Raw genomic sequence first — 22,138 nt, 5'->3', positions numbered from 1 at the left:
GGAGGTCGGCTGTGGCATTCCTTCTCTTGGGAACAAATGACCTGAGTGAGTAAAAAGGAACGAGGGAGTTTTCTCTAAGACCCCTGGTCCCGCGAGCAGGGCGCCTGTGAGGGTCTGTGTGCGCGTCACCCCGGCCCCACGTCCCCGGGCAGCCTGACAGTCTCGTGAAGCGTGGTGGCGCCTGTGACCCAGCGGGTGGCTTTGGGGCAAGGAGATCACGCAGCCCAACGTGGAGCCAGCGACTGGCCGCTAACATGTCTCAGAAGTGAGAGCCGCAGCCACGGCCCTGAGGGTCGTCCGTGACAGTCTGTCCGTGAGCGCCACGGCCTCTCTGGGAGGTTGTCCTGTCCTTGCCCAGCCTCCAAGGAGGCCCGGGGCCCCGCCTCTGCGTCTCGGGAGTGTTCACCCCACCCTCCCCTCCTCCCACTCCGCCCGTTAAGGGAGGAGCCGGTTAATGCCTGAACTGCCCAGGTCAGCAACGTTCCCAGATTTGCTGTGGGCCAGGCCCCGAGCTGGCTGCCAGGGCCACGTGGGCTGCCGCCATCCGGGACCAAGCAGGGAGGTCAGTCTGGGTAGAGGTTCCACTGATCCACGTGTGCCTGCGTTTTCACATTTGGCCATTTTTTTTAATGAATAGTTCTGTTTTAGGGCAGTTTCGGGGTCGCAGCAAAATCGAGGGGAGAGTACGAATTCAGGGACTCGCCCGGAGCCCTCTTTCCACTGGCGTGCGCGCAGGCACGGTGCCACCTGTTCAGCGACGCTCCAGCCCTGCTGCCTTATGGCTGACGGAGTCCGCGGTGCACACGGCGGCTCACTGTGTCGTTCGCCCCGCGGATCTGGACAAGCGTCTGATGACATGTACTCCCCGTTAGGGTCCCACAGAGAGCAGCTTCCCTGCGCCGCACGTCCTCGGAGCACCGCCTGTTCCTCCGTCCTCTCCCGACCCCTGGCAGCCCCTTTGCTGTCTCCACGGTTTTCCGTATGGTGGGAACCATGCCGCCGGCAGCCTTTTCGGACTGGCGTTTTTCACTTAGCCACGTGCATCGAAGGTCCCTCCCTGTCTTCTCGTGGCTTGACCATTCACTTCTCTTTACTGCTGAGTAATATCCCCTTGTCCGGAGGGACCGCGGTTTATTTATCCATCAGCCCCGGAAGGACATCCCGGCTGCTTCCCTGTCCTGTGTTTCATTTTCGCAAGTTGTCACTGGGGTTGGAAGAGGCGTTAAGCTCCCGTCCCTTTTCCCGTAAGACCGCTTTCCTGGTAGGCCGTCCCCACCCATCTTTTTTGACTTTTTTTTTCTTTAATTGTGTTCCACAATTTTGTTTATTTTTGGTGAGGAAAGGTAATTAGGTTTGTCTGTTTATTCCTGGAGGAGGGGCTGGGGATCGAACCCAGGGCCTCGTGCATGCTGAGCGCGTGCTCTACCACTTGAAGTATACCCTACCCCTTTTTTGGCTTTTTAATTAGAAAAAAGTCACTCTGCACATTGCACCCCCGAAGCTGTTACCCCGCGGCCCAGAGTTTGGGGCCCCCCACCATGTGAATTCCTACCAGCAGAGGCCGTGGCCCGGGCGTGGGGGCTGCCTGGATGGTCTGCACGCCTCGCGCAGCCGCGCCAGGGAAGTGCTAGTTTTCTGTAAACACAGCGGCTTCCTTTGTGCAGAAATTTGTGTTTTTAAAACCGCGAGTCATCTGGGCCCGAGCCGGGGCGTCGGTCTGGGCCTTGGGTCTGCCTTGGGCTCGGAGGCGGCCAGCAGGACGGGTTCCTTGGGGACTGGCTGGCTCTGCTGTCGGTGGCTGGCTGTGGGTCCCCATTCTCCGTGCCCGACTTGGGGGCCTTGCTGGGCACCGGGCGGGCTGGCGGCACCACGTCCGCCGTTTCACGGGAGGAGACAGAGGGCGGTGTGGAGGCTGGCGTGGTTGTGGCTGCGTCGTTGAGAGTCTCGCCCCCCATGACTGATTTGCTCCCCAGTGCAGCCCACGTCTAAGTGATGTTTATGTAGGATTCACCAGCTTGCCCCCAGAAGAGCCCAGAAGGGAATTCTAATCTTTTGAAATACATTCATTTTAAGTAAATCATAGAATATAAAAACCTGCCCTGTTTTCCCCAAATCGTCACTTTTTGTTCCACATTGTGGAGTGAGTGGCCCACGAGGCAGGGCCCATGCAGACCCAAGGTAGACCTGCACTCACCTGCCGCCCGGCAGCCTCCTTACCTGGGGAGCAGGAGGCGGTGGGACAGCCTGGGCCACCGCGCGTCCAGATGCTGCTATTTACACGTGGGAGGCGCCCTGGGACCCGACTTTTGGGCCACATCCTTCTCACTCCTGGAGCCACGTGTGTCACTCATTCTTGACAGGAGAGGCCGTCCCTGAGGGGAGGGGCACCTGGGCCTGGGGGCTGCTTACGTTGCTCAAAACAGCGTCTGGAATTCTGGGAACACGCGTTTCTCCGCGTTCACTGGAGGCGGCTCCGTGCTCCAGATGTTTGATAAACCCCTCGACCGTGGGTCCTGGGACCCTTTGTCACAGCGGTCTGCTCCTGGGCCTGACTCAGGCCCTCGGTCAGTCCCAGCGGGGTTTTAGTTCCGTCAGCTTTTTTTGCAGTCATAACACAATTGGATGCTAGACACGTGCTGTCGCCAGGTGACCCTTGGAGAGCTGCGGTCATTTAAATGTGTACGTTCTGGAAGGTTCCTTCCGGCACCGTCATCTTTGGCCAGGCACCTTGTGGTCCTTTACAGGGAGACCAAGGACCAGGGCCCTGTCCCCACCCCCACCCCGAGGACCTGGGGGGACAGGACGGATGGTAACAGCAGTGTTTTGAGATATTTTAAACAAAGTGATTCTAGTTTTCTCTGGGACCTGCCTTGGGCACAGGGGACCCAGTTTCCCAGGAGATGGTCAGACACAGGCGAGCTGGATTGCTGAGGCCGGAGGCGGGGAGCAGAGGGGCGCCTGCCTGCGGGGCATCGGGAGGGCTGTCCCACCTGACCCACGTGGCCGGGCTTTGGGGACAGAGTAAGGGCAGCAGGACCGCGAGGCCCCTCGATTCAAAGCAGACGTCCCTCTGGTGACATGTCAAACGCGCGTCCTGGTGGGTCAGGCGGCAAGGCGGGAGCCGGGCCGAGACAGGCCCCTGCAGCCCTGAAACGTGCTGTGGGCGGGGCACCTGCCACTGCCGTGTAAACAAAAACAGGATGACGCCTCGGCCGTGATTATCTGCCCCGCTGCCTGTCAGAGATGGGGCTCCCCGTGCATGGAACCCTGTCTCAAGCAGTTGTTTCTCTCCCCGCAGCCACGCTCTTTTTGGGGGAACAGAAGTAGTAAACGGGCGTGTGCACGTGTGGCTGCTGGAAGCCGCCCCTCGAGCCAGGGGACCCCCGGGGAAGGACCCCCGGGACTGAGTCTGGGTTCTGATGGCCCTGTGGTAGCTCGTGACTCTGGTGTGTCCCCCTACAGCTAAGAGGATGGCAGCGGGTCCCTGCCTGTCCCCGGGCCTGGCAGGGTTTTGTGTCTTCCGCTATCCGCAGATCGGTCCTCCCGGCCCCTCCTCCCCCCTGGGCCGTCTGTTCTGGAGTCGGGCCTGCAGTCCCTGGTGGTTTGGGGGTGGTGAGGTCATGACACGTCCCGTCCGGGAGAGGGGGTTCCAGCCAGGTCGTGGTCTCTGAGGTTCCCCCTCTGCTGCCCTTTTCCTCCGTTGTCTCCCAAGCGTTACATTCAAGCTGGGAGGGGTGACAGAACCCTGTGCCAATGTCAGTGTCCCCTGTCCCCCGTGGGGAGGACAGGCTTGTGGGCTGTGGGGACCTCTGCTCTGCAGGCCTCATGCTCAGGAAACTGGCTTTGGACCTGTCCGCACAGCTCTGGACACCCGGTGCCTCGTGGCAGTCCCCCCTCCCCACCGCATGTGTCCGTGGGCACCCCCGCCACCTGGGGGAGGCCCCCCACCGATGTCAGGACCGTGGATGGACACGCGGGGGTTTCACGGGGTCTGTGGGCTCCCTCACGCCTCCCGTTTGAAGTTGCTTGTAGTTGGAGGAGAGGAAGATTTCTAACCAAGCTGCCAGCGGTGCTTCTGCGAGGCTGCCTGTACAGGCTGGGTTTCAGCTGAAACAGCCCCGGTTTCTCCTTCTTTCAGCTCCATTTTGAGCAGCAGGATGACAGTAGTCAGCCACGCGTTGGAGTCCCCGCCTCCGCATTTTAATTTGCAGAGTTAAACTCCCGTCTCGCCCTGCGCTTTGTTTTCTCTCCGGCGAAGCTGTTTATTTTGAGCAGGGATTCAGGACGTGCCCGCCTCTGCTTTCCGTCAGGCACAGAAATAGCTCCTAGGGGCCCCTCTGTCCCCCTCGGGGTCCTGTGGGCGTGTCTCAGGGCATTTCTTCTTCTTCTGTGTGTCTGCTCCGCGCACCCCCCGAGCCCCCCTGGAACTTCCCAGAGCAGGTGTGCCGTGGTTTCTGCCCGGGGCTGCGCACGGGGCTCTGGGCGGCCGGCCTCCCCCGGCCCCGCTCAGGGCGTCTTCAGAGGAAACTCACCCGGCCTCTTGCAGGGTGGGAGGCAGATATCCTGGTTCTGGAGTCTTTCTCTGAAACCTTTGTGCCCTTGGAGATTTCCTCCTTTACTTGGGAAAAGCATTTTGTGGGAGAGGCCTGCGGGGGAGCTGGGAGCTGCCCAGGAGAGGGGAGGGCCGGGTTCTGGGGAAGGGGTGGCAGGAGGGAACTGCTGGGCCTTTGAAGGAAGGCCTGGCAAATGGAATGGGCCCCGATCAGAGGGGCCGGGGCTGCAGGCAGTTCTTAGGCTCTCGGGTTGGGATTCTGGGTGGAGAGTGACCCTGTGAGCAGGATTTAGCAGACGTGGGTGGAAGTTTAGCGTCATCAGGTGAACCCATGCGGGTTTATGGGACGTGGGTACGTGGACATTCGGACTGAGCTAGCTGGCCTTATGTGGCCTAATGCTAAATTTGCAGCATTTTCTTCTAAGGTTTTTTTTTTTAATGGAGGAACTCGGCACGGAACCCAGGACCTCATGCCTGCTAAGCACACGCTCTACCACACGCTCTACCACTGAGCTATCAAAAAGTACCCTCTTTTAAGATTTTTTTTTTACTTTGTTTTATTTAACATTTTTATTGATTTATAATCATTTTACAATGTTATATCAAATTCCAGTGTAGAGCACAGTTTTTCAGTTATACATGAACATACATATATTCATTGTCAAATTTTTTTTGTCTGTGAGCCACCACAAGATCTTGTATATATTTCCCTGTGCTGTACAGTATAATCTTGTTTATCTATTATACATTTTGAAATTCCAGTCTGTCCCTTCCCACCCCCTGCCCCCTTGGCAACCACAAGTTTGATTCTATGTCTATGAGTCTGTTTCTGTTTTGTATTTCTGTTTTGTTTTTTGTTTAGATTCCACATATGAGCGATCTCATATGGTACTTTTCTTTCTCTTTCTGGCTCACTTCACTTAGAATGACATTCTCCAGGGACATCCGTGTTGCTGCAAATGGCGTTATGTTGTCATTTTTTATGACTGAGTAGTATTCCATTGTATAAATATACGACCTCTTCTTTACCCAGTCATCTGTCGGTGGACATTTAGGCTGTTTCCATGTCATTGGTATTGCAAATAGTGCTGCTGTGAACATTGGGGGTGCAGGTGTCTTTTTGAAGTAGGGTTCCTTCAAAGGCTTGATCTCCAGAATATATAAGCAGCTCATACGACTTAATAAGAAACAACCAAACAACCCAATCCAAAAATGGGCAGAGGACCTAAACAAGCAATTCTCCAAGGAAGAAATACAAATGATCAATAGGCACATGAAACAATGCTCAGTATCACTAATTATCAGAGAAATGCAAATCAAAGCTATAATGAGGTATCACCTCACACCAGTCAGAATGGCCGTCATTCAAAAATCCACAAACGACAAATGCTGGAGAGGCTGTGGAGAAAGGGGAACCCTCCTACACTGCTGGTGGGAATGCAGTTTGGTGCAGCCACTGTGGAAAACAGTATGGAGATTCCTCAAAAGACTAGGAACAGACTTACCATATGACCCAGGAATCCCGCTCCTGGGCGTATATCCAGAAGGAACCCTACTTTTTTTCTTTTCTTTTTTTTTTTTTTTAAATTGAACCTCTTTTAAGATTTGGTGGTAAGTTGCAAGCTATTAAAATTTGTCACTTTTTCCTTTTCTCCTCAGACCTTCCCTGGATCAGAGGACAGTTGGAAAAGGCCAGGCTGCTCATTGTCCCATTTTTAGACATGTAAATTGTGTTCTTTTAGGTATTTTGGGGGAAATCCCCTCGGTATCCCCCTTTGTGGACGGCACCATTTCCATCCTTAAGCAACTGTTGTTTCTGTTTGCGTCTTTTATTCCTTTCTGTTTGCAACAAGGAGCGTGTGAAAAAGTCGTGGGGGTGGCGCCATATCATTTTTAAGCTCTTCTTTTAAGAAAAAGGAAACGTCCCCCCTTTATTTGTCCTGAAGTTTCGGTGCAGCTCGTGGTCCCGTGTGTCCTGGCTCTGCCCACCTTGTGCACAGAGACACTGTTATCTGGGCCAGTCTGGTCGAGGTGTTCAACCCTGAGGGATGGTGTCCTGATCCCTGTCCTGGGCCCTGGGTCCCTGGCTGCAAGGACGCCCTGGCCATGCAGCTGTCAGCCTGCAGTGTTGGGGGGAGGGGGCTTGGTGTGGGAGGGTGAGGGGAGGGGCTGGCGCCTGTGTGATGGGCGGGACACCCCCCCCCCAGGAGGACACCTGCAGCGGTCCTGTGGGGCACGGACTGGCCAGGGACAGATGCTCCACGCGGGGTAGGTGCATGGGTACCCTGCTCCTGCCCTGCTGTTGGGGGTCCTCAGGGCAGTCCTGGCTCGGTGCTGGGGTCCCCTCCATTGTCCCCATGTGCCTTCTCCTCGGCCAGGACCTTAACTTTTATTCTGAGTATGAGTAAATTGAAGCAAAACGCGCTCCTTCATTCGCTAAGACCACTGGGCAAGTTGTTTTCCACGTTACCTGCCAGACCTGACATCCAGACAGGTCCTTCCCCAGAAGCACATGGAATTCCGGGGAGCGGCGGGGGTCCTGTCCCCGCCGTGGGACACCACCTTTCAGGTGTCCTCGCCTCCTGGACCCACCCAGGCAAATGCCAGCTCGCTCCCTGCTGCGGGTGATTCCAGAGCCAGCCCTGCTGCCAGGACACACTATCTGTGCTCTGCAGGGAGTGTCCCCCAGTGCAACGGGATGGTCTTCCTTCACTGTCCCCCTCTTGTAGGGACCTGGGTGCCCTCCCACCCGCTTTATCAAAGCCGCTCCTCGTATCTCTTGGTTCACGGCCCCGCATCCCCCAGGAGGTGGGATCCGCATTTCACAGCCAAGGAAGGCTGAGTTCACAGAGCAAGGGCTGCCCGAGTCAATCGGGCAGGGGTGCTCCAGAATTTAAGGTCCTCAGCCTTTTCTGTTCTATCCAGCCGACTCTGTGGCACTGGAAACTAAGCATATATTTGAAAATCAACTTCTATTTAAAATCAAAGCCCACATTCGGAGAAGTCCCATGTCCTAAGTGTCCAGCCCAATGTGTTCTGATGCTGGACGCACCTGTGTGATCAGATCCCAGGTGGAGAGACGTAGCATGCCCGGCGCCCGGAAGCCCTTCTGCGCCGCTGTGGACCCCGCCCGCTCGGACCCTGATTCTTCACCCTGGAAGCGGGCGGGCTCGCGGGGAAGGGTGTGCGCCTCTGCCCTGAGTGGGGGTCTTTGCGTCCCCCTCCCGGCCCCGTGTCTTGTGTCTCCTGGCGGGGTGACCGGAGGCGCCCCGGGGGGCTGTCAGAGACGGCCGCACTCCTCCTGGAGAAGGAGCCCCGCATTGGCCCCGGGGCATCCGCAGCACTGCAACTCCCTCGGAAGCCAGGTGCAGGCTGCGTCTTTGTGGGGTGTGCGCTCACTGTCACACACACAGTCACATGGGCACACTCACTCCCATTCCCCGGGGCACCGTTGCTCCCGCCTGCAAGGCCCCCTCTGTCCTGCCCACTGGCCCACCCGGCGGCTCCGGGGCAGGCTGCTGATACGGGCAGGCAGCAGGCGCCCTGCAGGCGGGTGCGGCTGGGTGCAGCCCTGTTTGTTTGTGGTCGTCCTTGGTAACGGCGACTCGCCCCACATGGACCTGTGACAGGGCCATAAAGTGCAGGCCTCTGGGGCCCCCTCTGCGGCTTCCTTAGTCACTAGTGGGCGCTGGCTCTGCCTCCTACCCCATTCCCTCAACGTCGCCTCCCTGACACCCTTACCGAGGCTTCCGTTCCTGTCAGGGGAGGAATGTGGAGTTTGGACCCAGCGTCGCACCTACGTGGCCCAGACGGGACGCTCAGCAGCTTCCCGGGTTGTGCGGCGGCGAGAAGGGCCTGCAGGTGTGCCTGGACCTGTTGGGACTGGGCCAGGGCATCCCCGTCCACACATACCGAACTGCACATCCCGGTCTGAGCGTTCGTGCAGGTGCATCTCAATCCCTACAACCCCGGCTGCCCGTCTCCTTCCGCGCATCTCCCTCCGCGCATCCAGCAGGTGCATCCCTGACGCTCATCTCTTTCCATACATTCCGGTCTGCGCATTCGTGCAGATGCATTTCCAATCCCTGTATCCCAGTCCGCTCGTCTCCCTCCGCGCATCGCTGCAGGTGCCTCCCCGTCCGCTCGTCTCTGCACCTGAGTCGCCTTCTGCGCATCCCCATCGGCTCGTCGCTTTCCGTGCATCCCGGGCCTTGCGGCTGCTGGAGGAAGCTGTCCTCCTCCCGCCACTTGGGCGGGGAAGGGGCTGCTCAGGGGAGGCGCCTGCCCAGACCCTGAGGGGTGCCTGGTGCCCCCGAGCACACTCACCATGCACTTAGGTCTGTGGGCCGCACACACAGGATGGGATCGAGGAACAGAGCCGCGTCGGGACCCCCACCCTCCCCAGTCCCGAATGCGTGCTGGCGGCCCCCTTGGTTTTCGGCCCCATCAGTGAGTGGGGGCGGCCCTGCAGAGGCTGAAGAGACTTTCACGCGGAGGGTGCCCAGGCCGCCTGGAAACGCCCTAGCGCCCCCGTGTTTGTCCCATGAAAATAGCAGGAGCCCTGACGGCACTGCGAGGCGTGTGGTCACAGGTCGCACCGCGGCCCGGGAGGGAAAGCCGTGAGTTCGCGCTGCCGCTCCTGACACGACCTGAACCCTGGACGGCCACCGCATGGTTATTCGGGGCCTCCATCCTGAGAGCGCGCTGCTCCCGACTGGGAGGCAGGCAGGGCCTGGAGGTCAGAGGGGCAGGTGGGGAGCCTGCAGCTGTGTGGCTGCAGCCCTGGGTCCCGGGAGCCCGGTGCTTCTGCCTCTGTGGTCAGGATGCAGAGCTGGGAGCTGGGGGCCGCCTGAGGCTCCAGGAGGTGCAGCCAGGGTGCTGACTGCACTCTGCTCACACCCGTAGTGCCGAGCACGGTGGTCCAGCTCCGGGTGCTGCCAGGCTGTGGTCAGCTGCCCCCTCTTCCTTACTGGAAGGGAGGACACGTCACATGCAGGTAGCTCCCATCCTGGGGTTCTTCGTGCCACGTGGAAGGAATGGGTGTCCATGTGTCCAGTGGTCGGTGGCCTTTACTCAGTCAGGTGTCTGCAGTGCTGATGCAAATGTTAGTTTTCTCTTCCCAGCCGGTGGCTTCCCCCCAGACGCCCTCGTCTCCGAGTCGGTATGTCCTGTGCATGGTCATTTGCAGGCATTCTGTCCTGAGGCCTTTCCTCAGATGTTTGCTGTCTGCCTTGCACAGCAGTGCGTGTGAAAGACGGGCAGGAGGGTCGGAGTCGGTCCTCTGGCCCCTTTCTGGCAGGAACCCCGGGGAGTTTTGCTCCTCTGAGCTGGGGACCCCACTCACCCCACCACATGCCAGCTCATGGACTGACGGAGGGGACAGTCCATGTGGCGTGTGGGAGGACTGTCTGCTCCCTGAGGGCTTGTCCGTTTGTGTAGTAACGTGTGCCTGACAGGAGAAGGCACTCCGCAAAAGTGACAAGATTGGTGCAGCTGGCACAGCTCTCAGTGACGTGACCACAGCCCAGACTCGCTGTGCTGGCCGGGGAGCGGGGAGCCCGGGGGTGCCCAGAGCACAGAGCCCTGCCTTGTGTTCTGGAGGACTCCCCAGGCTGGGCCTGCACCCCTGTGGCCTCGGGGGGGGGTCCCCAGCAACCTCTGATCTCCTTTACTGTCTCCACGGTTGTTCCTCTCCCAGACGCCACAAAGTTGGACTCATTCAGTACCTTGCCTTTTCAGGTTGGCTTCTTCCATTTAGTGAATCAGCAGTTGAGGGTCGTCCAGGTCTTTTCATGGCCTGATAGCACATTCCTTTTTTATTGCTGAATAATATTCCACTGTGTGGAATTCAGATAGTGATTTTTTCAAAGATGGGAGCTCTGATTCCTTGCACGTTCCTCACCTGTGTCAAGTGTTTAGTGAGGCACCAGGACACAAGCCTGTACCAAATGAAAACTGGACAAAGGATGGAATTAGTCTTCCTGCTCCAGTAACCATGGAGCTCCTGGTCTGACTGCCAGCACCGTCCTGTAACGCCCTGCTTTTCCAGATTGTTCCTGCTTCCCGGGAATTCTCAGTGTCGAGCAAAGCCAACTGTTGGGTCAGCCACTCTGGGCAGTGGGAGGGGCTGTGGAGTGTGCGGGGAGGGGCTGCTGGGTGTAGGGGAGGGGATGGGGTCCCAGAGAGAGGGCCCTGCCCCAGGCGAGAGCGTGAGTCAGAGTCCTGGGGGAGTAATGACACGTCCCAGACGAATGACTGTGTGTCATGTTCCTTGAGGAGCTTGGCAAAAGAAGTTCCTTGGTATAGGAGCTATAAATAGTCATTGTGGCAGGAGCCAAGGTCACCGGCCACACACTCCAGCCCACAAGGACAGTTTGTCAGATCCCTGTGGTTTCTCCTGCCATGCACACTTTTAGAAAAGCCTCTGAGGATGGGGATGCAAGGAGTCCTGGGGGAACAGAGCCAGGAGGCAGCTCACGGGAGCTGGTCCGGCTTGCAGTGCCGGGATCTGGGCCTTCCGGAGCCGCACGAGCTGGTCCCCTCCCCTGCCGACCGCCCCGCCTGCCTAGGGAGGCTGCCTTGTTCTGAGACCACAGGCTCCTGCTCCCTGCGGCTCTCAGACCACGAAGTCGAGGCCCAGGGTGATCAGAGCCCGAGGCCCCGTGGCCAGGAGGGGCGGAGCAGGGGTCCCACCTGCTCCGGGGTCTTTATCTCCGTTGGGTCTGTCGTCCCGGCTGCCGGCAGCTGTGTCTCTCATGACCTGACTGCAGCGGTGGCCTCATCACGCTGGACCGCGTGTCTTCTTCCGTGCACTCACATCTGCAGGGGCCGGTGGTGGAGCCAAAGGGACCCCCTCCCACCGGCTCATGCTCGGAGCTCCAGCCTAGGGTGAAGTGTCCGCGCTGAGCTTGCCTCCCGTTCGACTCTGTTTTCAGTTCCGCTTGTGGAAATCGTTCTGGGAAAGGCGGTTGCTTCGTGGAGAATGGGAGCCCTGGATGTGTTTGTGGGGGGGGCGGGGGGCGGCTGCAAGACCCCCAGGCGGAGGAGCCCCGCCTCCTTCTCCTGGCCCCGCTCCCCCCACTGCTGGGTGAGGAGGGCTGGCACCAGCTGGGAGTCCCCTGGGTCCCCCCCATTAGAGATGAGGGTCTGTGTTTACGAGCCGTGGGCACTTCTCTTGGGGGCAGGTGCCCTGGTTTCATGCAGTCTCCGAACAGCACCCCGACTTTACAAAAGAAGTGAGCCAAAGCTTGCACTCGCTAAGTCGGGTCTTTGTGTCCTGCGATGCTGGGGCTCTGGGGCCGTGCCTGTGGTCGGGGTGGATGCGGGCGTGGGAGCCTCACCTGGCCGTGATGCCTCGTTTTCCCTGGAGAGAGAGGACGCACCTGCTGACCGTGTTTCTTCTCCCTCCAGGTGGTGAGTCCCCACTGTGCACGAGCCCACCTGGAACAGGTAAGCCCTCGGCCTCCCCTGGGGCTCTTCCTGCCGTGCTCTCTCTGGGGAGCCTTCCGGTCCCTCGAGGGTCCCGTCCGTCTGGTTAGCTGCAGCTTCCACTCACGGGGCTCGCAGGGACCCCGGACCTCCCCGCACTGGTCACGTGCACGCCGTCCTGAAGATGAGCGAACCGTGCACGCCTCCGTAAGAGCACCTTTCGGATCCGTGACAGTTACCTTCCAGGATTCAGTCCCTGAGCCCGAGTTCCCCGGCCGTGACGTAAAGATGCCGCTTGCCTGTTTCTCTTAGTGATAAAGGCATGGGCAAAGCCCTGTGCCCAGGGTTCTGTGTGGGTGGCACGGTGCCGCGGCTCCGGAACAGGACGCTCTGTCAGATGGAAGGTAAACACAGCGATGACGCTGTGTCTTTGGCAAACATGAATGGCTGTCTGCTTTTTAAGTGGAAATGTTCTTTGAACGGCCTGGTCCCTCTGGGTGCTGTCTGCTGACCCTGATGGTTGGCGACCGGGGGTTCAGCCTGGTGTGGAGGACTGAGTGGGGGCTCGCAGGACCAAAGGATGCCGGATTCCCACACGCGGAGGTGACTCGCCGTGGGGGCGCCTGCCTTCCCTAGCCTCACCTGTGCGGGGAGGAAACAGGTGTGCCCGTGTCTCCTCCGGGCCACCTGCTGGGTGAGTCCGCGGTGCTTCCCAGAGAGGATGCGACCCTGCGCCCTGAGCCCCAGTGTAGCCATGTACAGAACCAAAGTTGTGGTGGAACTTTGCCACCTGCCTCCTTCCGGTGCCTCTGATGGCTGAGAGCCTGGCGGCGTCTACACCCAGGGGCGCCTTCCCTGCAGCGGCAGTGGACGCCTTCCAAGGGGCTCAGCTCTGTGTCCTGGGTGTGGCTTCCTCCCGGAAACTGGGGGGGTGCCTGTCCCTGCTGGAGGGGGAGCGGTGGGACGGGTGCGGGCAGGGTGGTGTAAGCGGCCGGCTGTGTCTGGTGGAGCTTTGGGGGCGCCCACACGGTGTCACTTCTCGGGGCAGAAAGCACAGAGGCAGCCTTTCCCTGCCCGGCCCCGCACCGGCCAAGGAACTCCTGGCGCCGTGGGCCTGGCATTTAGGATCAGCACGGACGCACCTCCAGGTGACGCCAGCCTTCCGGATGCCACCTTGGGAACCACGGGCCCGACCAGGCCACCTGAGAGCCTGGTCCCACTTCTTTCTCTGTTACCTTCACTGAGTTCCTACACTGCCCCACGGAAGGCCACCTCGGCTCACCCAGAGACGGGGGCACGGGGCTGAGAACGGTAAAGGCTCCCCAGGCCGCAGACCCTGAGCAGCCATCGCCTCCGATCTTGGCCTCTTTTGCTGGCCCCTGGACGTTCGAGGCGAGACAGGCTTGTTGGCCCTGCTTCTGAGTGTTTGAACCCCACAGGGACACCTGAGCAGGGACCACTCTGTCCGTGTGGCTGGAGAGGACGTCGGTGGTGATTCCGTGCCCCCCGGGCTCCAGACCCCAGCTGCCCTTTCTTTTTATTTTTTAATTCAAAACCATTTTGAAAACTCACTATTTTCTATACCTGGAAAGACTGCTTTTTTTCACGTTAACATCCACGCATTTTGATTTTACTTCCCTCATTTTTAGCAACTGTAGCGTTTTTTTTGAGTACTTTTCATGTTTGCTGAACACAGCGTGCAATGTCACCATGTGAAAACGCCCTGCGGAGATGAGGGTGTCAGGCCTCCCCAGCCCCCGGCCCAGCCCCCTTGGCTGAGGCGCACAGGGTCCGTAGGGACCTGTCCCCGTCCCGTCCCTCCTGTATCCACGGTGGTCGCAGGCAGCCGTCCGCCTCCGCCTTAGGGAGCAGGTGTCCTGCCTCCTCGTTCCCCGAGGCTGCGCTCGGTGGCCATCTCTGGGTGTGACTGTGCCTTCCCACACGTCTGGGTTGGCCCCCTGACCGGCTGCATCCCGTCCCCTATGGTGCAGGGCCCCTTCTCCTGGGGGCGCTCCGCTGCTGTGGGATGTCGCCGTGTGCAGGGAGCCCTCCCGGGAGGTGGCGGGGCAGCTGCACCTCAGCTCCCTCTAGGTCTCCAAGCTGCCGGGTCTGCTGAATTTCCTGGGGCGTTGGCTTGCGGCACGAGCGTTCAGACACCCCCGGTCACCGTTCACCGTTCCGGCCAGAGCGGAGGCGTCGGGGGTGCCAGCCGGCTTCCTGTGACTGCGTCGGGCCCGCGGTTCTGCTCTGCCAGGGTCTTTGTCGGCCAGGCGGGTGCCCTGGGGACACGCGAACGAACCAAGGACCCTTCCTCTGCGGGTCGCATCCACACCCTTGGCCGTTTGCCCTGGTGCCCGCTTTTCTAGAATGTTCCCGGTAGCAGGCCCTTTGGTTTATTTCGCTGATGTAAAAAGTGGGTGTGGGGTTCCAGGAACACACGGGCTAAAAATGGAAACCTTTTGGATCTGTGACAGTTACCTTCTGGGATTCACTCCCTCTGTGAATGGAAACCTCGCTGACGAAACGTGCTCCGGCTCTCCTGGGAGCCGCGCAGCAGGGACGCGGCGTGATTGGCACGTGCCTTCGCAGCGCGGAGGGGGAGACAGTGCCCCGTGGGAAGTTACGCCCTCCGGTGCGGGCTGTGCCGGCGGGGACGGGTGCCGACCCGCAGCGCCCAGATCCAGTCCAGGGACTGTTTTGGGGGGCGGCAGACACAGGCTCTGTGGCTTTACGTGGCTGGATGCTCTGCTGTCTCTCTGGGTCACACCCGGGGGCCTCGCCCAGGATGGGTTCTGCCGGCTCGTGCGGCGGGTGCCTCCCTGCTTTGCTGGGTGACTGTGATCTTTAGCGATGGGCGAGGGGGCAGGGTCGCCAGGACTGAGTCCCGCGTGTGTCCTGGCCGCTCTGGAGATGCGCACGCCGCTCACACACACAGTGTGGAACAGAACGGGGGGCCGGAGCCCGGCGGGTCCCCCCTGCCCATGACCGTAGGACAGCGAGTGACCCTGGCCTGAGTCCTCTCGCTCCGGGCGCCACGTCCCTCTCCTGGAGAGTGGGGCCGCTCCCACGTGCCCCGCGGGCCCCTGCACGGATGGGGGGAAGTTCCGGGTGGAGATTCTCAGCGGGGGCTGGGCCCCCGGAGCGGGCACCGTGGGTGGGAAAGGGCCTCGCCGGGGTCCGGCGGCTTCGGGAGGGCGGCCTCAGTCCCTGTGGCCTTCAGCGTTGGAGGCTTGTTTTGGATCATTGCTCTTCTGCCGTCGGCCGGGACGGAACCAGTTTGGTCAGTTCCAGAGCGTGTCCTTGGCTGCGGGAGGGTGAGGGCCCCTCCACACAGAGGCCGCCCGGAAGCCGATGGAGAGAGCCCGCGGGCAGGATGCAGCTGGCGGGCGGGGGCGATCACAGGGCCTTTTATGACGCTGGCCTTGTGACGCGCCAAACGTGGCCTGACAGCTTTTACGGACTGTCCAAAGCAGGGCTGTTTGTTTTTCCACCTTATCTTTGCCTTTTCCCTGCTGCCCGAGGGCGTGGACTCAGTGCACCAACGGAAACTCTGCTGGGGGGCAGGTGTCGCTGTCACTGGGACCCTGGGTCCACGTGTCTGAACCAGCCGCCCAGCCACACCCACGGGCCACCCCCGGGGCCGCCGTCCCCAGCAGGAGAGGCCCCCAGTAGCTGCCCCGCGCGAGTCTGAGAGGTGCACGCTCTTCAGAGCCGCCGCCGTCCTTGAAAGAGGCCGCGGGCCGCGTGCAGGGGGCGGTCGGGGCGGCCCGCGGGCAGCGCGGGTGCGGCTCGGACGCAGGTGCGGGCCCTCACCTGGCGCTGGCACTGGCTCCCCCATTGTCTTTGCTTGGCCCTGGCTGTTTCTCGCACGGGAGGAGAGGTTGTGCGAGAACAGCTTCTGAAATCTGAGTCCTCCGTTTACCGAACGCAGATGGCTGTTTGTCTCTGTTTAATTAAAGTGAGGACAATGGGTAGTTTCTGCCAAAGGTGACACCTGGAGTCAGGTTACCGTCTGAGGCTGGCGTGTGCAAGCTGGGTGCTGGCAGCTGCGTGTGTGTGTGTGTGTGGACTTTGTCCAGCCTGGTTTGCTTAAACCCACAAAGGCAGAGGACGTGACCGTGAGTGGCGAGGTTGACCCAAGGGCGGCGTGACTTCAGGACACGTGCCCGTAAGCACGGGCTGTCAGGGTCACCTTTCCCTCCGGTGGCCCATGACCCATTCTCTCTGAAGCACTGAGCTGTTGCAGCAGGAACGCCCACCCGACTGCGTGACTGGAATCGCGGGATGGAGGAGAAGGCATCTCCTCAGAGCACGTTCCCTTTATTTTATTGCAGAATTAGGTAGAAACAGCACCGTTCCCACGGTCCACCTGTCCCACGCTGATTTGTAAGGAAGTGTCCCTGGGGCTCAGGGAACCCCGGTCTCCCCTGCCGGCTGCAGCCACGCAGACTGTGCGTGAACTTCTTGTCCCCGTGGTCACTCAGTGCAGGTGTTCCTGGGGTGCTGGTTCTCCTGCGGCCCCTGCAGTGAACTTCCGAAGTCTGGAGGCGGGGTGCCTAGACGGCAGGGTCTCAGCTGAGTGAGAAGCGCTGTGTCCTGGGAATCGCAGCCACGCGGACATGGGCTGTCCAGACCTGCGGCCCGGCTAGGGTGGGAGGGGCGTGCTGGGCGCACCTCTGCGGGAGGGGCCCGGGTCACAGGGGTAGGAGGGGGCGCATGTGAGGTCAGCGCGTGTGGGCCCCCCCCACCCCCGCAGGCGGCTGGAGGGCCTGTGTTTGCTCTCGGGGAGCCTCCGGCCGTTTCTCCTGCTGCCACTTCCACAGACGCTGGCTGGTTCTGCGTCATCTTGGCAAGGACGGACGGACGGGTGCACAGAGTGTCCTGGGATGTGCAGCTCGGGGGAAGGGCGGGGGCGTTGAGGATCGGGTGAACCTGAGTTGAGATGTGGCCTGGGGGCTCCGTGTGCCCAGGGCCCCCTCAGTGGTGCTGACCCCCCGCCCCCGGCCGTCCCAGAGCAGGTGCACGGGCTCCGGGGCTGGGCTGGTGATGTCACCGCGCCACTGCAGTTCTCAGTTGCGCACTGGTTGTCATGAGTCCTCCGTGGAGGTTGGGAGCTGGACTGGCGTCAAGTCCCCGTGGGCCCAGGTGGGACGTGGAGACCCCTTCCCTTCCTTCCAGGCCAGACTGGCAGAGCCCAGCCCGTTCCCATTAGGGGAGAGGGCCTGACCTTTGCCCCGGCCTCTGGGTGCCACTGCGTCGTGGCCCCCCGCCCCCACACACCCGGGAAGAGGCACCTGCCTCTGCCCTCCCCTAGCCCCAGGCCCCGCTCCCTCCCACACCTGAAGCAACACCCTGGCCTGCGACCTCGTTCAGCCCCGGGAGGGGGAAGAGTTGCCCGGGTTTCTGGGAAAGGTGGTGGGGAAGGGGCCAGGCTGCGTCTGGTTTTCCTTAGCGGGGCCTCCCTCCAGGTCGGCCATCCGGAGCCTGCCCTTACGTCTCACTTTGGAGGCCGAGGGACCGCCCTCCACAAATTAAGAAAAAGCCCATTTAAGCTACTGCCTTGTCCTGGGATTTGAAGGCCGGCGGGCCACCTGCTGTTGGTGGTGGCCAGGCCCCCCCGCAGGTGTGGGGACCTTGAGGAGATGCTTCAGGGACACCTAACCCGGGGGCAGCACAGAGCCCGGCTGATTATCAGATCCGCAGGGACGCTCACCCCATCTGTTCCCGTCCCGTCGGCCGTCAGCGCCCCTGCCCACCCACCGCCAGGTGGCCCACACGGCCCCGCGTCCCCCCGTCCACGCTCCGGGGTGACAGCTTCCAGAGTGGCAGCTCCCCCAGTAAAGGGCCGAGGAAGTGTCCTCAGGGGACAGGTGGGTCTGCCCCACGTCCAAGGTTGGACGTCTGCAGCGGGCGGGGAGGAGCAGCTTGGTGGGGCTTGCTTTCCCTCATGGCCTGGGACCCGTGGCCATTGAGGGGTTAACCGTGGGGGTGCGTGGAGACCGAGGTTCTGGGTGATCGGTGGTGGGAACTGCAGGACTTTTGAAGGGAAGCCGTTGCTGCTTTTTTTAATGCCCCGAATCGGGTTCCCACAGCACTTGAATTACCGGAGTGTATTTTCACCCGCAAGAGGGGCTGGTTCGAAAAAGCAGACAGCAGCAAGCTCCCCAGAATCTGTCTCTGCTGGGGAGCAGCGGCCGGGGGCCGGGTGACCCTGCCCGTCCGTCTGGGAGCCCAGGGGGGTGGAGTTAGACCCTCCCCCGGGGTCTATGTGCCCCGGACCCCCCCCCCAGCCCTGTCTAATCTCCATAACTGGGTCTGGAGCAGGCGTGGAAGCCGGGATCAGGGGCCCCCATCCGGGCTGTCACAGCTTCAGCTTTGTGACGGCGAGGCGTCCTTCTCTGACCTGCACAACCTAACAGGTGCTTAAAGAAACGACAAGTCCTTGTTTGTTACCCTTGATGGGGTGCTGGAGGACCAGCTCGTAGAATTGGGTGCAGAGACGCAGAAAATGTTTAAGCTTCTCTTCTTGCACGAACAGCACTTCAGGGTTAAAAATAGATGAAGAGAGAAAGTTTTCGTTTGGTGAGGAATTCCGGCCGCTGCCGAATGTTAAGAAAGCGGTGGACTGAGACCAGCCCGTGTCTCAGACGCTGGTCACCGGACCGCGGGCTCCAGGCTGTGACCTTCGTAGACTCCTCGGTCACAGAAGGGAGCGGGTGAGGTCACGTGGGCCTCACGTGAAGGGCAGTCTGCCCGCCCGCTGGGTCCCTTCTGGAGAAACCAGAACTGCAGCGAGGCCAGGCCCACCCTCAGCTTGCAGGAAACGCGGGGCCGGGGCGACCTGGGAGATAATTCCGGCGCGGTCAGCGGCTTCCAGAATGGGGAAATTCTTACTCGGTGAACAGAGCCCCTGTGGTTTTCAAATAAATTGCGAGACAAGGAGGAGGAGGTCCCTGCATGGTAACGGGACTGAAGAGACGGATTAAATCAACGTGGTGGGACTTGATTCCGAATCAGAGGGTCAGACCGTAACCAAACAAAACCAGAGCGAAACTTGTAAGACAGGGACCTCTGAGCACTGATTACACATTTGTGTGCAAATATGATTGCGTGTTTGGTTTGCATTAAAGAGGGGTGGCTAATGTATTTTGCGGTTGTATTTACAAAAGATGTCTGTTTCCTGAAGATGCAAATTGAAGCGTTTTCAGATGAAGTGACGTGACGTCCGGGGTGGGGCTTTGCATGTGAGCTCGGGGCTCAGGGGCCGGGGACGGAGGTCCAGCGACCGGGAGCTGTTTCCCTTCGTACGGTTTGCCTGCCGTGTTCACGGTCCACAGCCAGCTCACCGGCCTGCACTGTCCTTTCTTCCAACACCTGATGGCTCAGGACTCGCCCGCGGGTGGCCGGTGTGGCCGCCCCAGGTTCCCCTGTCCTGTTTTTGCATAATGTCCACCCGTGATGACGCCTCTAAAAGTCCCCGTTCAGGCATTCCCCAGGGCTTTGTGAAAGCTTAGAGGGACCCTGGAGGTGATCTGGCCGCACCAGCCCTCTGGGTCAGCTCCCTGCCCTGGGTCTACCCATTCTGAATGGGTCTGAGCTCCGCTGACCATGCCTCCTCCCCTCCCAGGATGCAGAGCTGACCAGCCAGGGACTGATGGGGGCCTGCAGGGCTGCTTCGCTGGGACCTCTTTATTTGGTTCTTGGGGGCAAGACAGTTTAATTCCCGTCGGCAGACCGAAGGACCCAAGCTTTGACGTGGCTTTTCTGGCTGCTGCAGCCAAGACCCGCTTTCCATTTTAATGCAACATGTGTCTGTCTTTTATTGAACGTAATCCCTTGTCATCCAGCCTGTAATTCCAGTTTCTGTTTACCAGCCCCCCATGGTAAGCATCTCAAACGTGGGGAATACCCTCGCCTGTCAAAAGGGGGCCTCGTTTCAGAGATTCTCCCAGACGGCAGGCCTGCCTTCTCCGGACCCCTGGTGTGCTCCCCGGCCGCCCTCTGCAGGGAGACCCCTGCTTGGGGAGGGGGCGTGGGGAGGGGGCCAGTGGCCTGCAGACCCGGCCTTCGGCTCCTGGGCCTCCCTCGAGGGCCTTCCTTTATTTCCACAGACATGCGGGCCCTGCGCGGGACGCCCTCGGTCCTCGGAGCTGGCGGCCAATCCCGTGGGGACTGGTTTTGATTTGCACACTTGTCTGTCCAGGGCCCGCCCGGCAGGGGCTGCCCCTCGCTGTGTGTCACTGGACAGACGTGTGAGAGGACGGAGGCCCTGGTCTGCCTCCGTGAGTCCAGCGCGTGGGGCTGGTGGGGACGCCTCTGCCGGTCTCTTCCCTGACCCACTTTGAGCCCGATTCCTCCAGCTGAAGTTGGTCCGTGGTTTGTCCTGGAGCCCAAGAAGGCACCGTCCTGTCCTGGGCTGCGTGGCCGTCCCAGCAGGGCAGGCTGGCGGGCTCCTCGGGCCCCTCCTGGGACCCTGAGCCCTGCGCTCAGGCCAGATCCTGGCCACGGGGGGGCCTGCCCCTCGGCCCGTGCTGTTGGCACCTGAGGGTCTCTGGCTGTGTGGGGTGGCTTTGCGGCCCCTCGGTTTCAGTGGGGCCGTCCTGGTGGGAGGCCTGGGCTGGGGCAGGGTGGGCCTACAGGGCCAGACGCTGCCCGGCTGGGCCCCTCGGAGTGGCCTCGCCTCCCTGCTGCAGACGCCCTCCCTCTGTGGAGAGCCGACCTGGCCCGGGGTGAGTGACGGACGTTCTAAAGAGGGCACCGGGTCTCTCCTGGGCCACAGGTCACCCCGGCCTGCTCCGAGCGTCCTGCGTCACTCACGTCAGGCTGGGCCGCTGTCCGGAGGCTGCTGTTGGGAACTGGGCGTGTCTCTGAGAGCCGGGGCCCCGCCCCGCGAGTCCTCCATGCCCACCGTCCTCGGGGCGCCTCATCATCATGATGTGAAATGCCGGAGTTGGGCTGAGCCCCCTCCCCATCGCGGGCCACGACGGTGAAGGGTCGGGCTCTGAGCCCTGGGACTGGGGCCTCTGGACCTCTCCGTCCTCCCAGGGGGCCTGTGAGATGGCCACTGCCCGCCCACTTCACAGGGCTGGGAACCGATGCTCAGAGGGGTAGAAAATCCTGCTGATGTGGAGGTAAAGGGACGGGTGGCCAGGTGACTCCTCGCCCCCACGGTCCTGCTCAGGAAGCCCCTGCTGTCCTGCGGGGACGGCACTGGCCCAGGTGGAGACCCCCGTAGTTTCCTCCAGAGCCCCCCAAGGCCGTCATGCCAGGGGCGGGGCTGTGAGGGCCACGTGGGCCCCCCGCCCTCCCCGTGGTCCTCGTGGGAGGAAACGCCCCGGTAGGAAATACTTGATACGAAGGGAAACCTGTGTAAGACGTGATTATAGAATGAGCCACGTGCATCTCCCTCTCAACTTAGGGGACAAGCCCCTCCGCCGGCCTGCAGTGTAGACAGCTGGTGGGGGTGGGTCTGACAGCAGGGCCGGGACTCTGGTCTGGGCGGCTCCCTGTCCCCGCCCGCAGCTCCGGCGTCCAGTGAGCCGGCTGCGTCCGGCTCCAGGCAGGTTGGGTCACCTGCTGTCCTCCTGGTCTGACGTGCGTCCAGGCGCTACCTCCCTCTTGTTTTGGCCGCCTGGGAACCCGGAGCCCAAGGAACAAGACGTTTCCGGACGTAACGGAGGTTTCACAGCGCCTGCTTTTCCTTTCTGGTCCAGTGATGAGCTTTGTTCTTGTTTTTGTGTTTGCTTCCTGGTTCTGAGCTTGTTAACAAGGACAGAAGGCGGGCGGACACCTGCTGGGTTCTGGGACGCCTGCCTCGCAGGATGGGGAGCCAGCTCCCCTGGAGGCGGGGCTCCCGTGCCAGCAGGACACAGCCTCCCACTCAGTGCGGGGCTTGTGGGTCCCTCCGGTTCCTGCAGGGCCCTGGCAGGTGGCCCTGAGCCTGGCCCGCGTCCCTGCCCTGCACGCCGGGCCCCCTGCTCCCGTGTGCCTGCAGCTCCTGGTGATGGAGCCCCGAGCCCGCGCTCCCAGCCTGGCCGCCTGCCCTGGGCCCGCGGCAGGGCGCGCGGGGGCAGCTGCTTCTGGACGGGAAGCCCCTCCACGCCCCCTTCCCAGCACAGTAAGTTCCACCCGAGGGGGACCTGCAGCGGCCCCACTGCA

General features: G+C 61.1%; 1 protein-coding gene across 10 annotated transcripts in view; it reads left to right on the top strand.

Annotated features, from left to right (window-relative positions):
* Positions 1–22,138, top strand: part of TNS3 (tensin 3) — a 150,443-nt gene that overhangs the window by 37,428 nt on the left and 90,877 nt on the right. For 7 of the 10 annotated variants that reach the window (XM_074358609.1, XM_074358608.1, XM_074358611.1 and 4 more), the window contains one exon: positions 11,963–12,001. The exons of 1 other annotated variant lie outside the window; for it this stretch is intronic. Coding sequence is in view for 6 of the 9 variants with exons in the window: in XM_074358611.1 (XP_074214712.1) it covers positions 11,963–12,001 (39 nt within the window). In the remaining 3 variants the exon portion in view is untranslated. Of the gene's footprint in view, positions 1–11,962; positions 12,002–12,586; positions 12,675–21,631; positions 22,098–22,138 lie in introns of those variants that run through there. 2 more of the 10 variants (XM_074358610.1, XM_074358607.1) reach the window with 2 other exon arrangements.

Source organism: Camelus bactrianus, chromosome 36 (assembly GCF_048773025.1).
Source record: "Camelus bactrianus isolate YW-2024 breed Bactrian camel chromosome 36, ASM4877302v1, whole genome shotgun sequence".
Lineage (NCBI taxonomy): Eukaryota > Metazoa > Chordata > Mammalia > Artiodactyla > Camelidae > Camelus > Camelus bactrianus.
Note: the sequence above shows the minus strand (reverse complement) of the source record. Positions and strands in the feature narration are given on the sequence as shown.